Source organism: Ceratotherium simum, chromosome 4, assembly GCF_057802395.1.
Source record: "Ceratotherium simum simum isolate JZ-2026a chromosome 4, ASM5780239v1, whole genome shotgun sequence".
In the NCBI taxonomy this organism is placed as follows: Eukaryota; Metazoa; Chordata; class Mammalia; order Perissodactyla; family Rhinocerotidae; genus Ceratotherium; species Ceratotherium simum.
Genome location: NC_141903.1, coordinates 44,896,446 through 44,923,148, shown reverse-complemented (window position 1 = coordinate 44,923,148; position 26,703 = coordinate 44,896,446). Strand labels below are relative to the sequence as shown.

General features: G+C 35.0%; 1 protein-coding gene across 1 annotated transcript in view; it reads left to right on the top strand.

Moving 5' to 3' along the window:
* ADAMTS19 (ADAM metallopeptidase with thrombospondin type 1 motif 19) overlaps positions 1 to 26,703 on the top strand; it is a 226,973-nt gene that overhangs the window by 174,224 nt on the left and 26,046 nt on the right. The window contains exons 17-19 of the mRNA XM_004420243.3: positions 8,512 to 8,669; positions 12,436 to 12,589; positions 21,666 to 21,801. Coding sequence (XP_004420300.2) covers positions 8,512 to 8,669; positions 12,436 to 12,589; positions 21,666 to 21,801 — 448 coding nt within the window. The remainder of the gene's footprint in view (positions 1 to 8,511; positions 8,670 to 12,435; positions 12,590 to 21,665; positions 21,802 to 26,703) is intronic.

The window sequence follows — 26,703 nt, the reverse complement described above, 5'->3', positions numbered from 1 at the left end:
TGGTACTAGGTGGAGGTAGGAAATCAGCTTCCCTGAGAATTTGTAACCCAGAACAAATGCTCACATGAATTTGCAGCACCAATTTACCCTAACTTTGAAGTCCAAAACCCACAAGATATTTATTTTAATGAGGTCACCAACGTGTTTGGCATATGCAAGTGAAAATCCTTTTTGAAGTAATGTCCCTTCACCAAGCCTCAAAGGAATTCTATGAAGTTCAACTGTAATTTTATAGTAAAAAAAAGAAGTTAAGGAAACACATAAGGAAATAGACACTATGAGCAAATCACAGTAAAAATAAGGGAGAGCAACATCAGACATATATAATGTGTCATATGCAGAAAATGTAAAAATATTATGGTTACTATATTTGAATATCTAAAAGAAGGATTTAAAAATAGGAATAAACAAAAATTGACCAAACACATATTTAAAGAACCAAATGTAATTTTTAAAATTAAATTTAAAAACTCAATCAATCGAAAACAAGATAGAAAAAAAGAACAAATATATAGCAAGCAGGAAAAAAGAAAGCACAAGACAAGATGATATAAATCAAAATGTACCAGCAGTCTTAATAAATATTTAACAACTAAAATCTCTAGTTAAATACAAAAATTATCAGGCTGGATTTTAAAAATAAATCAGGTATATGGTAATCATAAGAGACATATATAAAACATAAGATTCACAAAAAATGAAAATCAAAGAATGGAAAATGAAACCAGAAAAATACAAACCCAAAGAATACTGATATAGCCATACTAATGTATGTCAAAACTCACTTTAAAGAAAAATGTATTGTTTGAAATAAAAAAAGTCACAAAATAATTATAAAAAAATTCAATTTATCAGAAAGATATTATAATTTTTAAATTATATGAACCAGGAATATAGCTTCAAAGTTTTAAGGCAAAAATTGACAAAGAAAATTTGACAAATTCATCATCACAGTGAAACCAAAGACACAAATGTGGAGTGAACTGACTTCCAACCAGTGTTGAGGTATTGCAGAGGGAAAGGGTGCTCTTTAAACAAATAATTCTAGAATAAATGGATATTTATGAGGAAAAAAATTGAACTTTGGTCTCTACCTCACATCATACACAAAAATTAACTCAAAATGGATTGGAGATCTAAGCAAAAGTGCTAAACTCTAAAACTTGTAGCAAAAAACATAAGAGAAACATACTCATGACATTGTAGTAAGCAAGGATTTCTTTACGAGGGACGGCAAAAATGCCAACCCCTCCACCCAAAAATGAATATATTGGATTTCATCAAAAATAAAACTATTGCTCTTTAAAAGGCACCGTTATGAAAACGAAAAGGCAAGCCATAGTGTCAGAGAAAATATTTGTGATAAGCTTATCTTGAAGAGAACTTGTATCTAGAGTATAAAAAAGTATAACTTTCATGAATGTTTAATAGATACAAATAAAAATTCTTGACCAATGGGTTAGTTAGGAAGGAAGCAATAAAATGCAGATATTTATATTTATTATCTACCTTAAGAAAAATAACATTTTTTTAGCCATTTGAAGAACGCTGTACCCCTCCTGTTCTTTTTTATAGTAAATTTTGTGAAAGACTGGTAAAACTTTTCCTTAAATGTTTGAACACTGGTATTTTCTTTGTGAGAAGGTTTTTAAATCCAAACTTAATTTCTTTAATATGTGTGTGTGTGTATGTATACATATACATATATATGTATATGACTATCCAGAAGTTCTTTTTCTTCTTGTGTCAGATTTAGTAATCAGTGTCTTCAAAGAATCTATTTCACTTACCTTATCAAACATTGTCTTAAAGTTGTTTATAATATTTCCTTATTACACTACAATATCTGTAAGCATTATAGCAATATTCCTTCTCTCATTTCTGATATTGCTAATTTGTCTTTTTTCTTAATCAAACTAGAATTTTATCAGTTTTTGCTCTTTTAAAATAACCAACTTTTGAAATCACTGACTGCCTCTGTTGTTAATCTGCTTTCTATTTAATTGACTTCTGCTCTTTATTATTTTCATCCTACTTACTTTAGTTTTAAATTGCTCTTTTTATACCCTTTTAAGGTCAAAACTTAGATAATTGATTTTAGTCCTTTATTCTTTCCTAATATGACAATTTATCCATTTATGCAGTGATTTAGCTGCATTCTACAATTTTTATATGTTGTATATTTAGTTCAAAATATTTTCAAATTACCATTGTGATTTCTACATTGACCTATGGCTTATTTATAAATGTATTGTTTAATTTTCAAATATTTGTAGATTTTTTAATGGCTATTTTGTTATTGATTTCTAGTTTAAATGTGTGTAAGAAATTATACTGAGTGTGATTTCAATTGAGACTTGTTTCATGGCAGCCTGGGTTGGTTAATGTTCCATTTATACTTTTTTTTTTTTTAATTTTTTATTTATTGCAGTAACATTAGTTTATAACATTGTATAAATTTCAGGTGTAAATCATTATACTTCTATTTCTGCACAGATTACATCATGTTCACCACCCAAATACTAATTACAACCCATCACCACACACATGTGCCGAATTATCCCTTTCGCCCTCCCCGCTCCCCCCTTCCCCTCGGGTAACCACCAATCCAATCATTTATACTTGAAGAAAATTTATATTCTGCAATTGCTGGCTCTTCTCTAAATATCAGTTAGCTCCATGTGGTTCAAGTCTTCTATAGTCTTATTGATTTTCTTCTTGTTTTATTAATTAAGGAAAGAGAAGTATTGAAATCAACTAAAATTGTGGATTTTTCTATATCTCCTTTCAATCATGTCAGTTTTTGCTTCATGCATTTTGATGCTCCATTATACACGTAGGATTTTATGGTTTCCTTAATAAATTTTAAATGTCATTTAAAATTTTACATTTAGAGTAATTTAAATTTAAGTGATATTTTAAAAAATTCTCTTTTTATCTCTGGGAATATTCTTTGCCCTGAAGTCCATGCTATCTGATGTTAATATAGCCAACACATCTTTTTTCATGATTAGTGTTGCATGCTTAATTTTTTGCATCCTTTTAGGTTTAATCTACTGATGTTTTATTTTTAAAATACGTTCTTGTAAATTGAATAGAATGGGGTCTTTTTTTCCCCTCTGGTCTACAATCTCTCTTATAACCAATATCCTTAATGCATTTAAATATAATATAGTTATGGACATATTGGATTTTTTTGTTTGTGTTCCATTCCTTTGTATTTCTTTTTTCCTGTTTCTCTGGCTTCTGTTAGATTGAGTATTTTTTTAATATTCCATTAGTCTCCTTACTTGCTTATTAGCTAAAGATAGCCTTTGTTTTATATTTTTAATGGTTGTTCTAGGATTTACGATATGTGTGTTTAACTTATTACAGTCTCCCTTCAAACTATACCACTTTATGTGTAATGTAAGTTCCTTAAAACAGTGTACTTCCCTTTACCTGCTTTCCCTCCTTTGTGTTATTCCGCATTTTCTTTCTACCTGTCAAATAATCAATTTATTTCTACATATACTTTAAGCACCAAAATACATTGTAATCATTTTTACTTTAAATAGTCAATATATTATAAATAATTTATTAATGAAAAATATTATTTATATATTTTTATACATTTGCCAGTATCAACATGCTTCATGCCTTCACTTAGATACCTGTTTCCATCTGGAAGCATCTTCTTTCAGCTTGAAGAATATCCTTGAACATTTCTTGTACAGCAAGTCTGCTGGCAGCAAAATTTCTCACATTTTGTTTGTCTAACAATATATTTATTTTGCCTTCATAGCTGAAGGATATTTTCACTGGATATAGAATTATATGTTTTGTTTTGTTTTGCTTTATTTTGTTATGTTTTGTTTTGTTCTTTCACTTTAAAGGTAGTATTTCACTGTCTTCTGGCTTGCATTAGTTCTGATGGTTTATCCAGAGAACTCTTAATTTTTTTCCCTTGTACATAATGTGCCTTTTTCCTCTCTGATCACTTTTAAGATTGTTCTCCCTATCATTGGGTTCCAGCAGTTTGATTATGACATTCTTTGATATGGCTTTCTTTGTGGTTATCCTGCTTGGGTTCCATTATACTTTTTAGATCTGTAAGTTTATGGTTTTCATCAAATTTCGGGAAATTTTGAGCATTATCTCTTCAAAGAATTTTTGTGTGCCCTCCCCCCCTCTCCTGGACTTCCAGTTACACCTATGTTTGTCTACCAGATATTTTCCTGAGTCACTGATGCTCTGTTCACTTTCCTCAGCATTTTTTTTCTCTCTGCATTCCAGTTAGTTTCTAGTCTATTTGCTTTTCTTCAAGTTCACTGATGTCTTATGCAATGCCTAATCTGCTCTTAAGCCCATACAGTGACTTATTATTTCAGATATTATATTTGTCAATTCTGAGATATTTGATTTGCTTATTTTTTATAGTTTTTGTTACTCTTTAATATTACAGATTTTTCTTTAAATTCTTGTGTATACTGGACATACTTATAAAGCTGTCTTAAAGTCTTGGTCTGCTAGTTCCATTATCTTTATTATTTCTGGGTCTCATTTTATTGACTGATTTTTCCTCTGATTATGGGTCACGTTTTCTGAGTTCTTCACATATCTAGTAATTTTTGGTTGGATGCTGGACACTATTAATGTGCCAGTGCTGAATGGCCGGATTTTATTGTTCTTTATTATTGAGTGTTGAGTTTCATTTTTCTGGACAACTAATTTACTTGCAGATAAGCTTGACTTCTTGAAACTTTTGTAAAGCTTTGTTATGGTGGGTCTAGAGTAGCCTTTATTCTAGAACTAGTCTAGCCTTATTTCTAATAGGCAGCCTTTCTAGGTTCTCCACTGAAGTCTATGTATGTTCAGTAAGATCTCTCTACTCTGATTACATATCTTGCAACCCTACATGAGCTCCAAGAGTTGTACAGTTTACAGGTCCTAGATAGTTACTCTTTTCCCAGCCTTGAGGAATCTCATCCCACTTCTTTGCAGCTTAGTATTTAGCCATAGGCTCAAAGGCACACCTTTGCAGATTTTTGGAGTTTGTCACTGTGTAGCTCCCTATCTTCAGTACTCCATAAAACAGATTCCAGCTGCCTTAGCCAATTTGATCTCCATCCTCTCTGTCCTCATCTCACTGAAGCCCTCGTCATCTGTGTTCTGCTTGAGTTCCCCCTCCCTGTGGTGGGGTCTGGTAAATATATTCTAGCAGAAAGTCAGGCAATTTTAGAGATCACGTTTGTTCTCCTCTTAGGGATCACAGTTCTCTGTTGTCAGTTGTTCGATATCTGAGAACAGTTGTTTCGTACATTGTCTAGTTTTTTATAGCCATTACAGTGGGAAAGAGAGTGCAGTTCCAGTTATGCAGGTATGGCCAGAAAAAGATTTTCTAAAAACACATTTTTAAAACTAACGAATTAAAAATAAAAACAAAAACCAGGAAACATCACACACCCAGAGTACTCATTCTTCATGTGAGGTAAGCTTATAGATTGTGTGGGTTTTCAGGTACATGTATGTACCATTTTCTAGAGAATACTGAATTCCACAAATACCAGTTGAGTCTAAATGTTGTACTATAACCACTCCCAGAAGTTTTTTTTTTTAAGGCATATTTATTAGAGATTTTTAGGAAATATTCCTTTATAATTGTGCCCTAAAGATATGTTGAAATACACCAAAAAAATTTTAAAAAAATTAAAAAATGGAATCATACTGGCTACAGTACAAATCCAAGCCAAAAAAATTTCTCAAAATATTTAACAGACTTTAGAGAAATCCAAGGAAATACTTTACCTTTTAAGCAAAATCATTATTTTTTTAATGAATTTAGCATTATCTGAAGTATATCCTTTGTGGATGGTGATAGCTATTTGCAAAGTGTTGAGAGTTTACTGTCAACATATTTCCCCTTCAAGTAATAGAAGTAAATTCAAGTAAAATTCAAGGTAAAAATTAATACTCATATTTGTCATAAATCTGGAAACATATATTATTAATATTTTATCTAAAACATACTTTATATGCAGTACATGATAAAGGTGTTTTTGGTAGCAATTAAGTGATGAGGTAAAATTTTAATGATTTTATTAATACATTGCTTGTAATAATGGGAATATAAGCACTAGAATATCCCTCAGTGGACCAGAAAAATCTTAACAGATAATTAATAATTTATTAATTGATTTAAATTAAAAATGCAAATGATTAATAAGCAAATGAAAAATATCTTTGACCTCAATAGCAATAAAAGAAGAGATTCTTTTTAAAAACCTAGATTATTCAGAATTAACTCCTGATATGTCTCTTTAACCATTTCTTTTGCTAGTCTTTCCCATCTCATTATTTGCCATCATAACCCACTTATTTTCTCATCCTAGAAACCTGGCATCATACCTGACACCTTCTTTCACCCACAACAACCAAGTCATCATCATATTTTATCAATTTCTCTCCTAAATTCCTTTTGATATTTCTCTCCTCTACCTTAATCCAAGCCACCATTACTTTCAGTTGGGCTACAGTGTTAACGTTTTGTCCTGACTTCTCTATCTAAATTTGCCCTACATCAGTCCGTTTTCTACACAATACTGTTCAAAAGCTCTTATAGCTTTATATTTTTTCTTAGAAAAAGACCTCAAAATATTAACAAGGCCTATAATGTCTAGCTATTCCTTACCTCTCCAGCCTTGTCTCTTCGTGATCTACTTCAGTGCTTTTGGCATCCTGGACACTTGCCTCCTGGTTCTCACCAAGCTGCATTGAGCTTTAAGACCTTCCATTTATAGTTTCCTCATTCCTGAATGCTCTTTTTCTGCTTCTGTTTTCCCCTGGCTAACATCCTCAGTAAAGGACATCCTTCAGGCCAGCCTTTCCTACTCCTCCCACAAAAGTTTCAGCATAATTATAATTAGTTAGTTACTTATATAACTTAATGTCTTGCTTGCCAGTTAGATTATAAATGTAACAAAGCCAGAGAACATATTTATATTGTTTGTGTTAGGAGGTCCCAGGACTTTGAGTATTTCCTGATTTATAGCTGATACTTGATACGTAATTATTCAGTCATGATTAAATATTATAACAAGAGAAAGGTGCTTCCAAGGAGGTCTTCAGAAATCAGTACCCTCAGTCACTGACAGGAGCATAAATTGATGTAACCTTTATGAAAATCGATTTGAAATTGTTTTTCAAAATCTTTAAATGTTCATTATCTTTGGATCTGTAATTCCAAATCTGGGACTCTATCCAAGGGAAATATTTAGATATACACGTAATTAGGGTACAGTATATTTATTTGAGCATTATTTACAATATAAAAAACTTGGAAACTCTCAAATATTCAATAAATAGAAATTAGTTTAAATAATATTTAGGAAGATTTATCAGCTTAAGTCATCAAAATATTTTCACAGAATTATGACATAAAATTCTTCAATGAATCTTCATGTAAATGTCTTTTCGAAAGAGAATACAATTATATGGGAGAGTCTAAAAGTTTAAATTAAAAGAAATAAAATCATTTAGAAAAAATAAAAAGGAATCCTTAATTTAAATGGTAATCATGACATCTCACTTTCATGTCATGAATCTTAATTAAATAGTAATAGAGATCAAGTCAAAAAAAAAAGAGAAAAAAATGCAAGTAAAAAAAGTTATTCTATAAAATCTCGTACAAATGGTGGCTATTTGTGGGTAAGAATTAGCATTTATCTTTCATTTTTGTGCACACAAATCACAAATGAGATATGTTAAAAGGGTCCTGAGGGGGCCAACCCTGTGGCCTAGTGGTTAAGTTCAGTGCACTCCACTTCAGCAACCTGGGTTCCCAGATTCAGATCCCGGGGGTGGACCTAAGCCACTCAGCAGCCATGCTGTGGCGGCAACCCACATACAAAATAGAGGAAGATTGGTACAGATATTAGCTCAGGGCCAATCTTCCTCACACACACACCAAAAAAATGGGGGATCCTGAGTTCTGTTTTAAAACCAACACATTATATTTGAATGGTTTTGTAATGAATTGAACCCTGTCATTTTGTTCTGTAGGTTAACGTGCTATTTAATAGCATTTCTTTAATCACACACTTTAAGAAATACAGAATATGTGTAAGATGTAGTTTCAGCCCTCACATTGCTCATAGGATTGTTGCATAGACAACACAGACGTATATAGCCTTAAAACAATAATAGGTTAAAGAATAAATGACTAAGGACATAAGAATAAATGATTAAGGAGGAAAATAAGGGTTACAGACATCAAGCGTCCAAGAGGTTCGTGGAGGCAAAGATAAATGTGGGCGTGTAGATGTGGATGGCTTCAGGAGAGAAGGAGAGCCTGTGGCATTTGCTATGATTGTGGACTTTCCCAAAGAGGAGATGCCTCATGTTTTACATCAGCGAGTGTTGACCTATTAGTTTAGAAATGAATGAAATGCTTTTAAGGAAATCATGTGAAGTGGATTTTGATTAATGATGCTGACCTGTTAATTCTCATAATATTTTTGAACCTCTTTATAGCTCTTCGAGACACTGGAAAACAGTCTATTAATAGTGACTGGAAGATTGAACACTCTGGAGCATTCAATTTAGCAGGAACTACTGTCCATTACGTAAGACGAGGCCTCTGGGAGAAGATCTCTGCCAAAGGTCCCACTACATCACCTTTACACCTCCTGGTATGAGGGAACGAATCCATAGCATTGCATAATCAAAGGACATTCTCACCATGCCTTCTCTAATCTTTTTTCCAAATTTGAATTGTCAGGTAGACATTTAAAATCATTTAAGAGGTGGGCTTTAGGGTTTATTTTTTTTTTTAATGTGTTTTAAATCATGATGTCTGAAAACAGAAATTATCACAAGAGGAACAAGATGCTTTAGGGAATTCGCAAAGTCAAAGTAGAAGTGAATTACGAGGCCATAAGGAATCTCTTTTTCCTAAAAGCACACATTTACTAACAAGAGTGGATGTTTGTAAAGAGAGTGCTATAATATGGCAAATCATAGCATTTTTTACATCTATGAAATGGGCAGCGTCTGAATCTGTATAAAATGGTATTGTCCCCGGGGAAAAGATTTAGTAAATATATCTAACAGTGCTTCCGATTACCCCGTTCTGTTTGCTTACTAGAAAGAAAGAATTATGAAAGTCTGAATGTTTGGGATGATGAGTCTCTTTACCGTGTAGTAAAAGACTAGGTATAGGCAGGACAGACTTTGGAGTGGAAGAAGCAAAACAATGGGGCTCTACGCCCAAGCTGGTGGCAGGTTCACATGCCCTTTTTGACCTTGATCATTGCAGTCAGTGCTAATGGCTCGGGGGCCAGAGGACTGACTGCGCAGCTGGTGTGTTTTCCATCCTAGCAGCAAAGTCTAAAATTCAGACACTTCAGCACCTCCTTAAGTCCACACATAAAAACAACTCTGAAACGTGATCAACTGACTGTTTATTTGGAGTGTGGTGTGCACGTTATTTAATATCTCTACACAATTAAAGTTGAATTTGTCTTCAGTTGGAGACATCTATGTTGCTAGTCTAGGAGCCAGAGGCTCAAATCACGTATCGGCCCCTTTGCTCTTCCTACTTTAATGTGCCTGCAAATCACCTGGGGTTCTTGTCAAAATGCACATTCTGATCTGTTTGGTCTGGGGAGGAACCTGAGATCTGCATTTCTAACCAGCTCCCAGGTGGTGCCACTACTGTTGGTCAATGGACCACATTTCTAATAACAATGTTTTATAGAACTGTAGTTGATAGGCTTTACCAACAGGAATAAAGGGAGCAAGGTGAGTTGCGTGGGGACCTGCTATTCCGAATCTTAATAATAATAATAATATACATCATTCATTGAGCACTAAGAGTCAGACACTTTCCAAAAGTGCTTTATGTTCAGTACAGCATTTAATCCTCACCATAACCCTGTGTGATATGTATCATTATTATTCCATTTTACAAATTAAAAAAAAACTTAAGTATGAAAAAGGTTGAGTAATGTGCACAGTGTCTCCCAATAAGTTATTTAGCTGTGAATAATCCAGGTGTTAATCAATCTTCTATGGTGCCTGTCCTGATATAAAGCTTAGATCTGAATTCTTTACACCAGACAGCCTTGATTTATAAGTATACAGATGCTTTGAATAATTATTTTATTCATCTCCCCAGTTTCTTTGGATCCTATTATTTAATTTCAGTTGGAAACTCCACTCTGTGTCCTGTGCCATCTGGAGAGAGAAAAAAAAAAGACTAAACAAACATTGTATGACCAATATCTGGCTCTTTCCATGATTGGGTCACTTACAATAACAATATTATCAACAACAAACATATTTTTAATGACTGGGTTGCAGAAAATGCCATCAGGTGGCCTGTCTTATGTGAATGTAACCTACTTTTTCATGGAACAAGACTGAGGCTCTTTTACTGAGCCTCTAATTCAAAATCTTAGAACAGTATATATGAGACCTCAGGGTTGGGCAGAGGGAGTTTCCTTGATGCAGAATTCTCAATCTGACTGGTAATTACCAAAGTTTTTCCTGGAAGCATGAAACATAATTAAAGTCAGTGAACTATGTCTAAAAGAAGGCATCTATGTGACCTGGATTTATTCAGTAATCCAAGGGAAACTGCACTTTTAAGATATTTTTCTTTAATGACTATTACAGATTGAAAGCCGGTACTGAATTTTGAAAGGCAATACCTTCTGCTGCCATGCTTCAATATGTGCCCTCAGCTGTAACACGGTCACACTTTCCTTCTTGCAAAGAATACTGCCAAATTCAAATGGTTTAAGAAAGAGCTAATGATTTTGTAGCCAATGTCTTTGTTTTAAATGGCATTGGATATTCAAGGACAATCTAAAGTTCTATCAATGAAAAGGTAGTTTTTAGGAAAAATAGACACATTTTCACTTAAATAAGTTGGCAAATAGCTGTTATTTATATGTTCATTTCATCAATTTAAAAACTATGTAATAGTCTGGTTAAGTGCATAAACAAGGTAAGTTAATCTCTCACTCTCTGTTTTTTAACCCATTTAGCTGAAAGTCACTTAGAACTGGCAACATCAAATGAGATATTTAAAGCCAAAATAAGCACTATGATATACTTAGAATTAGTACCCACTATATTTTGTATATGTGAGTTTAAAAACTATTATTTTTATTATTGATATAATTGATTTATAATGCCATCATGCTAGTTCCCCAATCCACATCTTAAAATATATCTTAGTATTTCTGTTGATATATTGAGTTGAATCTTGAGAAAAAGAAGTAAAGAAAATTAAAATTGGGCTCATTTAAATTTTTTTTCCATGACGTGTTAACTCTAAATTACCTATCATTACAACTACCTTGATACAGGTTAAATATTGAACAAAGTTCTCTAGTAATTTAACATAATTTAAAATTTAGATATATATTTTTTTATGCATCACATTGTATTGTATAGATTGCTTCCATAAACCCTCAGATCCGTAGAATAGATATTTTCCATGGAGTTGCTTGACATATTTTGTGCAAATGCATTTATAAAGAAACGTATATTCTCATTCATTCTTTCATTTAAAATGAGTATTTTGCAGTTATTTTTCTTTCATTTGAAACATGTATGATTGCTCATGATGGTACAGTTCTAAGCTTGGCACTGGGAATCAGGGGAGAACAAAACAGACATGATTCCTGCTTATGGTTTAGTCCATCATAGCCCAAAGTTCAGTCATTCTCATACATCCTTTATGGTTTATTGCACTGCTTGCATATGTGTACATAACTGTACCATTATGAAGTTAATATTTATTAAAAAGTTCATTTTAACATAAATTTCTTTTCAGAGGAAGTGATCATTACTACAAATGGAAAATTAGTAACCTTACCAAAATTAAAAGTTAATTGTAAGCATACATGGAATAAAATTCTTGTCCTCCAGTTGGCTTAGAAGTTCTCTACCCTTATGGAGTGAAACGATCCCCAAAGTCTTCTATCCTCTTCCTCTGTTGATGCAGGGACTCACTATCCATCTTTCAGTTTTATATGAGTGGAAAGGCTACATTTGATATTAGATTGTGGGTTATATGCTGATGTTAGATAGGACACATATCCCTGTTCCCCCATACTAACGTCATCTCATACATGTACCATGCTTTGGGAAACTGTGTAGTCCTTCAGCTTGAAAGAAAATGATCTGGTATCTCTGACCTCATTCAAGTGGGCTTTTTTTCTTGATATCTTTAGCTCAGAGATAAATGTGTAACTCCAATCTTTTCAGAAGTATGACAGTTTCAACATCTAAGCAATAATGTCACAATTCTACTATGTATTAAAGGAGCACACACACCATGCAGTAAGCCTTTTAAGGTATCGGTATCCTTAGTTTTATGCTTCACGTGGAATGTGCTCTACTTTGACCTATCTGCCTTGATCACTTTTATATTTTATATTATAGGTGCTGCTGTTTCAAGACCAGAATTATGGTCTTCACTATGAATACACTATCCCATCAGACCCTCTTCCAGAGAATCAGAGTTCTAAAGCACCCGAACCCCTTTTCATGTGGACACACACAGGCTGGGAAGATTGCGATGCAACATGTGGAGGAGGTGAAGGATTTTGCAATATTTGTCTTTCCAAAACAACAGTTGTTTTCTGATTAACCATTGACAATTAAGACAGATCCACAACCCCTTATCTGAAATTCCAAACTCCATAAAGGATTGGAAACTGAAAGGCAAGAAGGAGAGAATGATCAGCTGTATCAAAAGCTGCTAATAAGTCAAAAATAATGTGGACTGAGAATTGACTATTATATTTAAATATATTATATTATATTTATTATATTTTAAAATGTATTTATTATATTTGAAACATAGAGGTCAATGATGACCCTGTCAAAATTACTTTTAATGAAATATTTGGCTCAAAAGACTAAGTGGAGTGAATTCAAGAAAAAGTGGAATGTCATGAATTGGAAAAAGGATTCAAGGTAACTTAGAAAATATTGCTGAAAGAAGAAAGCAGAGAAATGTGGCAGTAGCTGGAGGGGAATATGAGTTAGAGAGTTTGTTGTTATTGTTTTCAATAGGAAAAATTACACGTGATTAATTGCCCATGTACATTTTCTAGAATAGAATGGAAAACTAGTGATGCAGAGGAGAGACCAAAAATTGGTGCAGTGACATCCTTGAGTAGGCAAGATGGGATGGATCGGAGTTGTTGGCTTTAGACAGAAATGTGGACAGCCCATCATCAGTAACAGGAGAAGACAGTATTTGTGAACAGTATTTGCGGAGCAGGTGTCAGGAACTTATGGTGGTACTCTTCTAGTTGCATCTATTTTAGTAATAAAGGCCACCTTGCTAAGAGCAAAGGTGAAAAAAGCAGATATTAGAATTTGGAAAAGAGGTCACGTAAGAGAATGAGAGAGTGAATTAAATGGGTACACGTATTCTGATTATATAGTAGCACTGATGGTACACTTGAAGTTAAGGGTCATGAATTTAGTTTGACACCAACCAACATAATGGTATGTTACCCTTCATCTATGTACAGCATGCAGATGCACTTGTTGAGTGAGTTTGGGAATTGCCAGGGAAGTATAATAAAATAAAAGGAGAACATGGTTGACCTAAGGTTGTTTGTAAGGAGCTGAAAATGGTTCATCATAGAGTTTAGTTGTATAAGGAGAAACATAAAGATATGAGTGGCTTGAAAGACAGTGAAAAGGTGGTAGGATTGATGGGTTATAGGGGCTAGTGGGGTTAAAGAACTTTTAGACTCAGAATGTTAAAGGGAGAGGGCTGGAAATACAGGAGATGGTGACAGAAAATAGAGCTGAGATTATGGAGGGGTCAACAGTTATTAGTAATAACAAGACCAGGGGAGTTCATGGCTTAAGTAAAGTCAAAGGCAGGATCTCTGGGAAGAGAAGAGGGCTGGGAAGTGAGAGGCCTCGGTGTTAGAAGAATCATTGAAATCATTCAAATCAAATCATTCAAATCAAATCATTCAAATTCAATGACAAAAATTGTGCCAGAAGTAGTGTGAGAAAATATAACAATCATCCGGGAGCTAAAATCTTAAAGAGAGGGAGTGGCCCATGGGTTGGCGTTTGACTACAGCAAGAAGGGTGGTGCACTGCATAGTCTAATCCAAAGCTGGAGGTTTAGGAAGAAGGAAAGGAGAATGGTCTGGTAGTGACTTGAAGAGCATGGACACCCACGCTGCCTCTAAATCCAAAGGTGCCGGGGCGCAAGCAGGAAAATGGCCAATCCACCAGAGGCTGCAGGGAAAGCAAGAAAGAGTGTCCTCAGGAGAGAGCAAAAAGGTGCCAGCAACATCCAGAGGTGCGGAGGCTGGGGAGAAGCAGTTTTTGTCAGGGTGCTCAGAGCTCTGGGGTTTTCGCCTGATTTCTGGAGCATCTGGCCCTCAGGTTCGCCAGAGCAAAGGCAGTGTTGGGGGACAGAGGTAGGGGGAGATTATACAGATCAGACTTTGCTCCCGAGGACATAGAATAATTACAACAAAAGGATTTCAGATCACTCTCGCAATTTAAAAAATTTTATCAGTCATCTTTGCCACAATGAAATTTTCATTGGCCATATTTCTCCTGGGGCCCCATTATTGCCATGTGACTTGGGATTCTCTACCCTCCTGTCTCTGGCTGATGCTCCCATATACACCTGAATTCCTGTTCCTCTGCTCCACCCTTTCTTCACTGATGCCAGGGCCCATTTCACTTACGAGGTTCTGCTTCATATCCTCTATCCAAATAAAAACACAAAAATACAAACAAAAACAAATACATTTGAAATGGAAATCTGCCTGGTTAAATTTTGTCTTTATATAACTCAGGTTAGAATGACCAGCTGCCATCTGATGATGGGCTCTGGGGAAGTGGAGTGATGAAAATGTTGATGATTCCTGTTACAGCACTAAAAGGCAGTCATGAAAATCGGTTTACATTTGAAACTCTAGGCAGGAAAATGTTTGCCCGGTGGATTTTATTATCCTCAAATTTTTTCCTTTCTTCTCTGATTGTGGTCTAATAAAAGCTGCATCAGAAGTAAGCATACAGAACTTGTCAGTCTTCAGTTTGAACAAGCAAATTTTTAGGGTTAAAAATCTTTCCCAAAATCACATTAATTACAACCTAGGATGTGTTTTGCCAATAGCCAAACCTTAAAGAATTAGAGTTTCATTATAAATTCTTTTAGTTTCAGAGTCAGAAGGGCTTTTAGATATTCTTAAGCATAACTTCTTAATTATTAACATGAGAAAATTGTAGTGCATAGAGATTTTAAGTAACTTCCCAAGGTCACATGCTCACTGCCAGTAGAGCCAGGATTCCTGAATTCAAGTCTTCTTTCCTCCTCATCATATACTTCCTTCAAGAACAGCTCATGGGGCTTAAGGTCACTTCTTTCCACAAAATAGAGCATGTCCCTTAGAGATTACGTAAGTTTTCTTTGGATTCAAAGAGCTATTTTATTTTAATCTGTTAAATAAGAATTTAGATATGTCCTTATTTTTATTTCAAATGGTTTATTTTGTAAAATAGTCTTTCTAATTATACACAGCCTCTATATGATTTGCACTTGAATAGGTCTTCTCTCTCAAATCTGTTCCATTGTGTTTAGTCAACAGTTTTCAATTATCTCTGACTATGTTAATAGGGCGCATATTCATTTCAATGCCAAAATATTTCTGGGCTTTTGGATATTATTTTCTTTTGCAGTTCATAAATAAAGTGGATGGACAGGATTTCAAGAATCGCATCATTTCTGAGTTCGTATTTTCAATTTTATAGCCAGAAAGAGCTTTGTAATCTTTCAGCGTATTCATGAATTAAACGAGAATAAGTTCAAAGCACAGAACATTGGAAACAGATTCATGCAAAATTTATCTTCAAGAGCAAAGAGGAATAATAGCACTATTCTACTTCACAGGAATATGTTAAGCAAGAGCAAATAAAGTATCGCAGAACAGTATAAAATTTCAATGTTTCACATAAGTTATTTTTTGAATTCTATTGTAAGACGTTAGATTGCCAGCAATATGTGGGAAAAAATTTTTTAACAAGATACCTACTGTCATGTAGCTAAATTTTTATTACAATGATCTTTTACAGCAGTATCTCAAACAAAGTTTTAAAATGATAACAGAAGTTAAAGTTAATTCATTATGCATTTCTATTAACTTATTAATACTGGTAATTACAAGATATGAAAAGCCTGAGATAAAAAAAATTCCTTCTTTAAGGAGGAATATTATTTTAAAATGGCTAACGGATGCTGGTGATCTCAAGTAAATTTTTCCAACAGTTTAACATACGTACACTTCTCATCACTGTCTTTTCAAATTCTAATGATAGTTCTAGAAAGATTTGAGTTGATATATCACTTTGTATTTGCATTAGCCATTGAAATTAGTCCTTTTATTTTCAAACAGCTTAAAATATATTTGTGAAATAAACGTTTCCTTTGCATTGGTGTTCTAAAATATATAAAAATTCTTTGAAGGAATGTTTTAAATTTATTTTGGCACCTGAGAAGTGTGGGTTAGTGGATAATGTTCTTTTTGACATACGAGACCTGTTTTAAGTGATCTAGGTCTTCAGAGGCATTAGAGATGTATCATTCCAGAATATCTGAGGGTTGTACGTGAAATCAGCATTCCACATACTGCATAGAATAACTGCATTGCTCTAGGATTTATTTTGATCTAGTGAATGAATTAATGGTATAAAACCTAGAATCAGGAGCTCAAAATTCAATAACCTCTTTTGAAATAAATGACAATTTAAACTTGGTTTAGGAAATCTAAATAGATACAAATTGAAGGGGAAAAAAATAAGCCAACATTCCACATTCTTTGCATCAGTCCAAATCCTGCTAGCTTACGACTCTCATGCTGTTAGCGTCTGGACAGGACTGTCCTTGTCCACGACCAGATTCTCAGGAGGCATCCGAGACTTTTGGTCCAAGTTGAGGAAACATCTCTATATACAAATGCCTGTATCTTTTTCAGGGTTTGGTTTGTTTCCGTTTTTCCATTTTAAAGGCACTTTGCATGTACCGAAATAAATGTTATTAGCCAAAGAAAATGCTAAAATATATTTTTTGTCTGCATTATTTTATTTCAATAATATTTAGTACAATTGTGTATTCTACTCTCTTTACTTAAATTAATAGGAACATTTTTATATTAATGTAAACTCTTTATAAACTTGAATTTTAATATCTAAATGATAATCCATAAAGTGGATTTGCCATAGATAACTATTCCAATTAGTCATTTGCAGGTGATTTATCACCATTTTAGGAAACACAGTGTTGAGATGAACCTCTTAGTAGAGAAGGCACTTTGGGCTTGAATTACATGCTTATATTTCACTTATTGATTCCTTTACAAGTACTGAGTGTGCACTCACTATTACTGGGTGGTCCAAAGATGAGTGCTTTCTACTTTTAGAGAGTTCACTGTCCATCTACTAGGGGTCAGATAATAGTAAAATCACTATACAGAGTTATATGGGGAGATGTAGAAAGCCTTCCAGGGATATGCATAGGTGCAAAGGCACTGGTGTTAGTAAGAATGTTTATTACTAGGGTGCAAAATATGGGATCAAGGAGTGGGAACTGATTTGCCCAGGAAAGTAGAAAGAAGTTAGTTCATGAAGATCCTTGAGTGTTATGCTAGCATTCAAGTTAAATTTAACTTGAAAGTTATGGGATCCCATTAAAATATTTGTGTGCATGGAAATGACAAGATCAGTTTGGATTATATATTGGATGTTATGAACAATACGAAATAAAAATTCTTTCATTAAAATAAAAAACTAAATAGTCATTTTAATATTAAGCCCAAACCCTGAGGGAAAAATATTTTAAAGAAATGTAAAAAGAATAGCTAAGAAGTAAATGGCATGACATGATTTTTGGAAGTTGCTCAAGTTGAAAAATGTATGCTTAGAAAATAACCAGCATTTTACGTATCTCTAAGAAGTGCTTGGAGAAAAGTCCTTCATCCTCAATAAAGTATATTTATTTTTGGTTCACTTTCTTGCTGACCATTATTAGTTAAATTGAAAATGAATAAATAAATTATTTAAAAGAATATTATAAAGACAAATGAATATATATAGTCTCTGTATTATAGACTTCCACAATTCTATTAAAAAGTTTGGAATGTCCAGTAATATATAGAAAATTTCAAAACATTGAACCCACTCCCAAGAATGTGTTTCCACATTTATGATGCAAGTTCTAGAAATGTATACCTAAATAGAATATAGCTTTATTAAACATATCCATTTCATGGGTTAAATACAGAGCATAGAAAAAAATATTGGCTTATCTCTGAGACTGGAAAAGAAGGCACACAATATAATATCTAGTCTTTGTTAAATGTCTTCAGAGAACAAAGGAAGAGTCAGTAAATAAAAATTACCTTTCATTTTCAGATTTTGCCCAAATTTAGTAATGAGATTAATGCATAATGCTTATTTTATTTTATTCATAATTGTGTTTAAAACATTGAAACAGATTTCCCCAATACTGATTTAATGGAAATGACCCAGAGGTGAAGTTAATTGCCATAAAACAAGTAATACACTGTCAACAGCTTGCAGCTACTCATGGTTCAGGCAGAAGGCCAGTCACTTCATCACTTTCTGTTCGTCCCTAGGTTCCACGGTATTGGATGCATTGTAAATACTGCTATTAGATGCTAGAATGGAAATTTCCTGTGTTGGCTAGGACATAAAAATATATAAAAGAAAAAAATTAAACAATAACATTTCCATATGGCTTTAAGATCTTAGTTGTATTTTCATAAGCATAATGTGTCTGTAGCTGAGCAATAGATTTTTTTCCCCCGATTCTATTGTTTTTGTTCAATGAAATAAAAAAAGGTGGCACTAAGTTTATCCTATCTGCCAAAAAATTTATGATGTGAGCTTCCTTGCTACAATGTAGATGGAAGTGTCCCAATTCATACTCACACACCTCCGTGCTTTCTTAGAGCACCAATAAGGTGCTCCTTGAAATGATGCCAATATCCATATCCCTTTTCATATATCAAAACTTATCCTTGAAAGATTTTTTTCAATAGCGCAATATGTTAGCTCTGAGCTAATATAACTAAAGTTAGATATTTTCTGAAGAAAGGAAAAAATGCAGTATAATTAGCCTTGAGTTGTTTGTTCCATGACTACATATATGTTCAGCAAAAGCTTTCTGGATAATGTCTGTTTGTCATCTTTTTGTGTTGTACTTGGCAAAAAGCCATTATTTAAATTAGTTTAGGCAACTACATCTATTCTGTAAAAGAGTGTCTTATGACTGTGAAGGCTTTAAGTTAGATTTTAAAACTAACATTTATATTTCATAAAAGTAACATTTAGTTGAATCCTACTTTTACGTAGGCATCGTCGTAATGTAGAAATAACATGCTAGCTTTATTAAAAATTTGCATAATATCTATTTAATATATGCCTCAGGTTATAAATGAGCACCTTGAGTCATAGGGAACTAGGAGGAAGTTGACCAAAACTCTGTTCCAAATTCTTACATTTGGATAACTCCTATCTTGTCAGGCCAGTTTTCTCTGTAAAAAAAAAATGAACATCTTAAGTCATTTCTGCTTCTCTAGTAGTTTATTTGAAAATTGAAGTTGGTAAGTATTGAACACTACGATGACTAAGCCTAAGGCCACACCCCACCCTTCTTGACCTACCAAAGAATGGCCTGGACAGCCCATAAGCATTTACCCGGGGCATGAAAGGTTGCCTTTTCTCTACAAGTTAACATCAGTTTGCCTGACTGCATGAGCTGTACACGTCAGGCTAGAGGACCTCTGAGGCATAGCTGTTGCATTCAGTTAGGCAGCTGGTACACTGCATAAAGTTCTTGTCCTGGGGACTGCAATTCAGCCTGTGCGACATTTGCCAAACCATGTACCCTGTCGTAGGGCAACTTCTGTGTGGTGAAAGGAACATTGTTTTCTAATTCAGCTGCCTAGAGGGCATTACTTTTTCCTAATCTGTATGCCTTGAGGGCCATCTTTTACTAATCTGTGGTTGGATGTCCATCTCAAGGCCCTCCCCATTGTTGGCCCACTGGTGCACACTTTATAGAGTGCCATGGGGTCCTAGTTGGAGGCATGCCTTCTCCCACTCAAGAGGAAGGCCTTTTGCCTGCCTGGCACTCTGTTGTTTGTATTGAGCTCCCATAGAATAAATTGCATTTCACTGGAACCTTGGGATTCTCCAGAAAGGGAATAATTTGGCCAACATTGTGCTGCCTGTGCTAGAAAATAGAACTGAAGATCTAAATGGTTTCAATAACATGATATGCAATAACCACAGGTATAATTGTTAGTTAATCCACATATGTATACAGAAGTAGTCATGATTTTTGTGTACTACAAATTGTTGTGGGACTAGGCTCAGTGTTGTTCAGAGGGAAATCAAGGAAGATTCTGAACCTATACCTGTTCTTTTGCCTTCTACTTGGCCACACTGTTGTCTCTCCCTATCCCACATTCAAGTCAAAGTAGAAGATACTTAAAAATTACTCAAAGTAGCTCTCTTTTTCTCTATGCATCCCTTCTTTTCTCCTTTCTTGATGCCAGCATCCTCTCTCTGTTAATTAAATGACAAAGTGACCTCTCTGCCACCAGCCCAAGCTGTCCTATTTGGCATGACTAGCATGAACACTCTGAGCTCCTTAATTATCATTGCATGACAGTCATAGGACCCTAACTAATAGGTCTTTCAACAGATACCCAGAAGACTTGTGATTTTTTTTCTTAATCCTTCATGACCCATCTGGCTTTAAAATTGTTGGTTGATTTAATTATTTTATAATGTCAAACAATGAGTTAAATTAGGTTATTAAATCTTATATGGATATTTAGACTTTTGTCGCAAAACATAATTAGTACATATTTAGTTGACTTTTTAACTGTAAGATGATATAATAAAAGTATTGTCAAGTTAGTGTACTTAGAGGGCTCTATTCAAATGAATACAGCATACAAATGGTCATTTTTACCTCCTGTAATCAGACTTCATCATACCAGAGAAAGTAGAAAAGCCATTTTTCTGAAATCTTTTGAAAAATGGTAAGAGTCTCATGGCTTTTCTTAGAGAACATGACAATTATTAAGGAATGAGGATTTCTAGAATTCTTCGGGTCTTTAGGCAATAAGAAAAAAGTTCTGAGTTATACTCAAAATAAGCTTGCTTCCTATAACTTACCACAGAGCACTGATGATTTACAGCCAAATGATAAAATGTGCTTGCATGTTTATATGCTTGTTTATGTGCCTTTCAGGAAGGCGTATAGGTTTTATGCAAATACAGCTTTTCACCACCTAATGCTAAAATATGGCATGGATTGGTAATTAATATCTTGTGGATTTATGCTGCCACAATCCCTTTGTAATTTAAAGTTTGCCGTTTAATTTCTAAGGAGGAAAAAATTACCGTTCATTTTCCTTAAGCCTAGTGATATTCATTTTGTTGTGTAAATTATAAATATCATCTTTATTGATCTAACCTAAAATTTGCTTAAAATATCTATGAAAATTACAACAACCCTATGCACACCTCCTAAATCCATTTTATAAAGGCCTATAATAACATTTCTTTATATGTTTATTTGCTCTTTTCAGGAGAAAGGAAGACAACAGTGTCTTGCACAAAAATCATGAACAAAAATATCAGCATTGTGGACAGCAAGAAATGCAAATACTTAACCAAGCCAGAGCCACAGATTCGCAAATGCAATGAGCAACCGTGCCAAACAAGGTAACCGTATCCCACTAATTGTTAAGGTTCTGTTTGTCCATTAAATTGCTGGTCTTTAAAACACACTAAAAATATTAACAAAGTCACATTTTCTTAAAAACAATGCAAAGGAATATGTACCAAAATGGATGGTTTTAAATAAGCAAGGTCTAAGCAGGAAATATAATCAGCTTGATGGAAAGAGTATTGGAGCAGCAAGGTTAGGATTTACCTGGACTTGAACCATGTGCTCCATGGTGTGAAAACAACCACTAACTGCTTTGGAGGGAGGAGTCAAGAAAATTATTTGGTAACTTCTTGATTACTTCTTCGAAAATCTGGTGATTGGAGTGAATTTAGCTGTTCATTCCTTAATTGTCTGAAATGGTGTGTTAGAACTTGCCAAGGGTGATACAAGCCAAAGCAGGAATGGCCAGGACCCAGTCCCCTACACAACCACGGGGGCAGTGTGGTCTCCAGGCTAGAGATGCTCACATCCTCGCCCAGAGTTCTCAATGCAAACTGCCCGATTCCTGATCTCTGATCACCAGATTCCTGACTTGGATCCTAGTTACTGGACAGTCAGTTGCTTTGGTCACCTGTGACTTCCCCAATGAGTATTAGGCAACAAAATGGGTAAGAAACTCATAAGTAGGGGACAAGACAGCAATGCCAAGCAGCTGAAAGGAGCATAGAAAGAAGGCTATGCCTTAGTAACAGCAGAAACGAATAAGTACAACCTGAGTATAATTTTGGAGTGAGCTAGCAGCAAGGCTATTTGGAATGGGTCCCATCCTAGGGCTCCTGAAAATCCATGCACTTTCATATAAAAATTAGTGTTGGGCTTGAGTGGGACTGAGCCCCAGTGTCCAAAGTCCTAAAACCTTTTAGGGATAGAATGATAAAAAGAATGTGAGGCTGGATTGATTCCTCTAGAATTTGGGGACAGGGACATTTATTCTATCCCGCCACTCAGGGATTTGTTGAGGCTCAATAAGTTAAGGGTATAGCTATGAGTTCTTGGGGAGCCAAACAGAGGATTGAACTCCTCTCTCAATAGCTTCTGGAGGGGAGTCATGGGGAGTTTACACATCCTACAACTCACATATGCAAAGAATTTGTAGCTTTCTAGCAGTCTATAACTAATAGAATCTTTTTCATGACCCTGCACCACATGAATAAGTATGGGGGGTGGCGGTTAAAGGGGGAGGAGGAGCAAAACTTGCCAATTAGCTTTATTTAGGCTTTTCTATCTTAAGTAATCTCTTTGGGAATTAGTGTCATCCAGGCTAATGCTCAGTTCTGGTTTCCCTATTCCCCCGGCCTTCCCCCCTTCTGATGTAGCACTGCATCCTGAGTTCCCTCTATTTCTGGCTTATTGCAAAACTCAATTATTAAACTCTCCAGATCTGGCTCATGCTATGTTAATGAGAGCTTAAAAGAATTTGGAAAATCCTTTCTTCCTCTACAAAGCTGAAATTTCAAGACTTGCTTTTCTGTAGATTGAATGTATTTAAGGTATCAAAAGCTAATTATCAACTTTCCCTTTGCGTTCCTGCTCTAACAATCCTATCCCCTAGTCCCCCAACCAGGCAAACATATGCTTCTAAAGAATAGGACAGAAGAATGATATGTGAAAGAATATGCAAAAGATAAAAGTACATGAATATACTTTCTTTTTTTTTTTTTTGTGAGGCAATCAGCCCTGTGCTAACATCCGCCAATCCTCCTCTTTTTTTGCTGAGGAAGACGGCCCTGGGCTAACATCTGTGCCCATCTTCCTCCACTTTATATGGGATGCCACCATAGCATGGCTTGCCAAGCAGTGCGTCGGTACGCGCCCAGGATCCGAACCAGCGAACCCTGGGCCGCCGCAGCGGAGCACGCGCACTTAACCGCTTGCGCCACCGGGCCGGCCCCATGAATATACTTTCAATAATGTTATACCCATTGCATTTGCCTGGCTATATGCTTTTCAGGCTAACTCCATTAAGTAGATGAACTAATTCAGCTTTTTTATGAGGCAGTGTAGTAATCAACAGGAAGGGTGACCTAGGGAGTTATTGTTACCTACAGTCAGGTCCCTGGGTCCTTTCCATTCAGTGCTGGGCAGATATAGAAGCAGAGTTTTCGGCCTTTACCCTGTTAGCTAAAAAACCTGGATCCTTTTTGTTATTACTATTCCTAAGAATTATCTTTCTCTTAATCTCTTTTAATATATATTAAAATGCTATGCTTGCTAATTTATCTTGTCTTAAATAATTTATTAAAATATTTCAAAACACCATTTGTTTTACGTGCCATATAACTTTTCCATTTGGATGAAAGAGCAGTGGCATTTCCTGATACATCAGGAATCTTGAATGAGCTGGATTTGAGGACTAGAGCATATTTGTCACTTCCTAACTTGGTCTCTGGAAGATCAGAGTGTACAATACACACGAGTTATTGTTCATTCACTGACCTCAGCTATCTTGGGGAAAAATGCCTCTATAATGACTTGGTAAAATGAATAGTTTTAAAAATTTAAAAGGTCAGTACATTTCTGAGTGAGAAATTTTTGCAGCTGGAGACTGTAAGTCTTTTTGTTAGAGATTATTATCTTCCTTCCCTTGGAAAAGGAGGCAGTATATTTTGAACCACCAAGAAACGATGTCAGTGAGGTTAACCAAAATATTGGAAAGTAAGAAATGACATGGGCAATTATTAGGGGTCATCACAGGAAAACTTTCCAAGACCTACTGGCGTAGCACAACCTTCATTTCTCCTGCCTCTTCTTTTCCCCCGCCCTAGTAAGAAACATTCTAATTTCCATTCACATTTATTGAAAAAGTCACCAAACAGCCTGATGGAACCCTGCGAGGCAAATATGAAATATATTAATGTACTAGTAAATAGCCTTATAGGAAGGAATCTTAAAGATAAGGAAATGGGATAATTTCAAATTAGATGAATTCTAAAATACAAAATGTTTTCTCTCATTAGAATACATTTTAAATTTTAGTTCTTATTTTTGAGCAGTTTCCACAAGGAATGGAAAAAGTAATTTTTATCATTACACTAAGGATAGCTAAAATTTATTTTATTTAAAAAACATGAGATTCCATGAAATTGCAAAGATTTCTCTTTTCGGTAGTGTCTTCTGGGTTCCATAGTTGAGGGGAAAGGTACATAGATGGGTTTAAATTGTGCTTATAGCCTGGGTATCCTTGTGCAGAAAGATGAAGCAGAAACTAAAATAAATTTAGAAGATAAATATTCACTTTAGGGAAAAGCCACTAGGGGACTACAAAGCAAAATGGTCGGTCCACGTCATACTTCATAGACCAGCAGACAAGAACTTTGTTAGAGGCAATACTGGAGTACAAATGTTATCATGATTTTTTTTTCTTTTTCAGAAATAGAAGCATAGAATCATTTAGAATTAAACCATTGTACAGACTGTACAGATGAGAAAATTGGGTTGCATGATAATGTGACAAACTTGGATCATTGCCAAGAACATTTGGGCTTAAGTTAATTTGGAAGACTTGAGGTTATTTCTGTAAACTATAGAGAGAAACTAATTCCATTTCAAGAAATGTTTAATGAAAGACTATTGCGTGAAAAGTGTTATGGGTGCAAAGAAGAATAAGGCATTGATCTCTGCCTTTGAAGAGATTATATGCTAAGGAAAAGAAGGTAAAAGTCTGTAGGTAGCCTGTGAGCCCTTCTGATTCCCTAGGGAATATCTAATAAGTGTTGTGTGGGTGCCACAGCCAGGTGACAGAGGGCAGAGGAGAACACAATCCCTGTGGTTGTGTGGAGAAGCCCTTCTAGGAGGGAGGGACTTGGAGCTGGCTGGCAAGGATCTAGACAGCGGACGTTCCATAAACAAATGCCATGAGGTGAAAATAGAAAGTGTTTGGGGAACAAGCTGAGCATATGGTTTATTTTCTAAACAAATGAGAGATTAAGCTAGAAAAATACATGAATAAGTCTAAATCATTTATAAATATATTGTAACATATATAGTGTGTACTATATACTGAGTGTCTATTGTAGGTCTGAGAGTATAATAAACACTTTCACAAATGAGAAAATGGAAACTTAACAGCTGTTAAGTATTGTTACAAGAATGTGCACAGCTAGTAAAGAACCCAGAATTAAGCTCAGGGCTTCTGACTGCTCTGCACTGTGCTGAAATAGGATTGTGCAGATAATTTCGTGGAGGATTTAGATCCCCCTATAAGGTTGTCCAAATAATGAGGAAATGCAGATCAGGTTTTATTGACAGGAATCATACAAACACCAAATTTCATGAATCACTTTTCTGGCATAGGCCTTGGTTCCTTCCTGAAATAAATTTGGGGAGGTGTTTAAATTAGTGGTCCTTAGGGTAGATCCCAATTCGTTAGAAATGGAAATGACAGATACACATCACTGCCCTGATGATTTTTTGGGAAAAGAATCTCTATCTAGGTATTAAAATATATAGTATGTATTGGCCGAATCACTGAATTAGTGATATCCAAAAATAATATTGGAGTCCAGAGGATCTCTAGAATGAGGTCACTTTACGTTTAGCCCTGTGAGCCTGTCACTCCAATGTCTATGATCACATTGCAACTAGACAGTGGCCAGCCTAAAGAATTGTATGTAGCTCTATCTGAAGGGTATGTCCCAGACTCAGAAATCTTGTTGCAAGTGATAGGCAGAATGCATTAGTGATTGCTTCCTCCAGGGAAGAGAGCATTCTCAATGACAGGCTTCTGTTACCTTGCTGGTACCTGCAAGGTACCATGTCTCATCATGAGGTAGTCTCCAGCCTCAGTTCAATTTCAATCCACAACCTTGTGACCTTTGGTAAGTTTTTGAACCTTTCCTTGCCTTGGTTTCCCTTTCTGTCAATGGCCATGATAGTTGAAGTACCTAACAATGGAG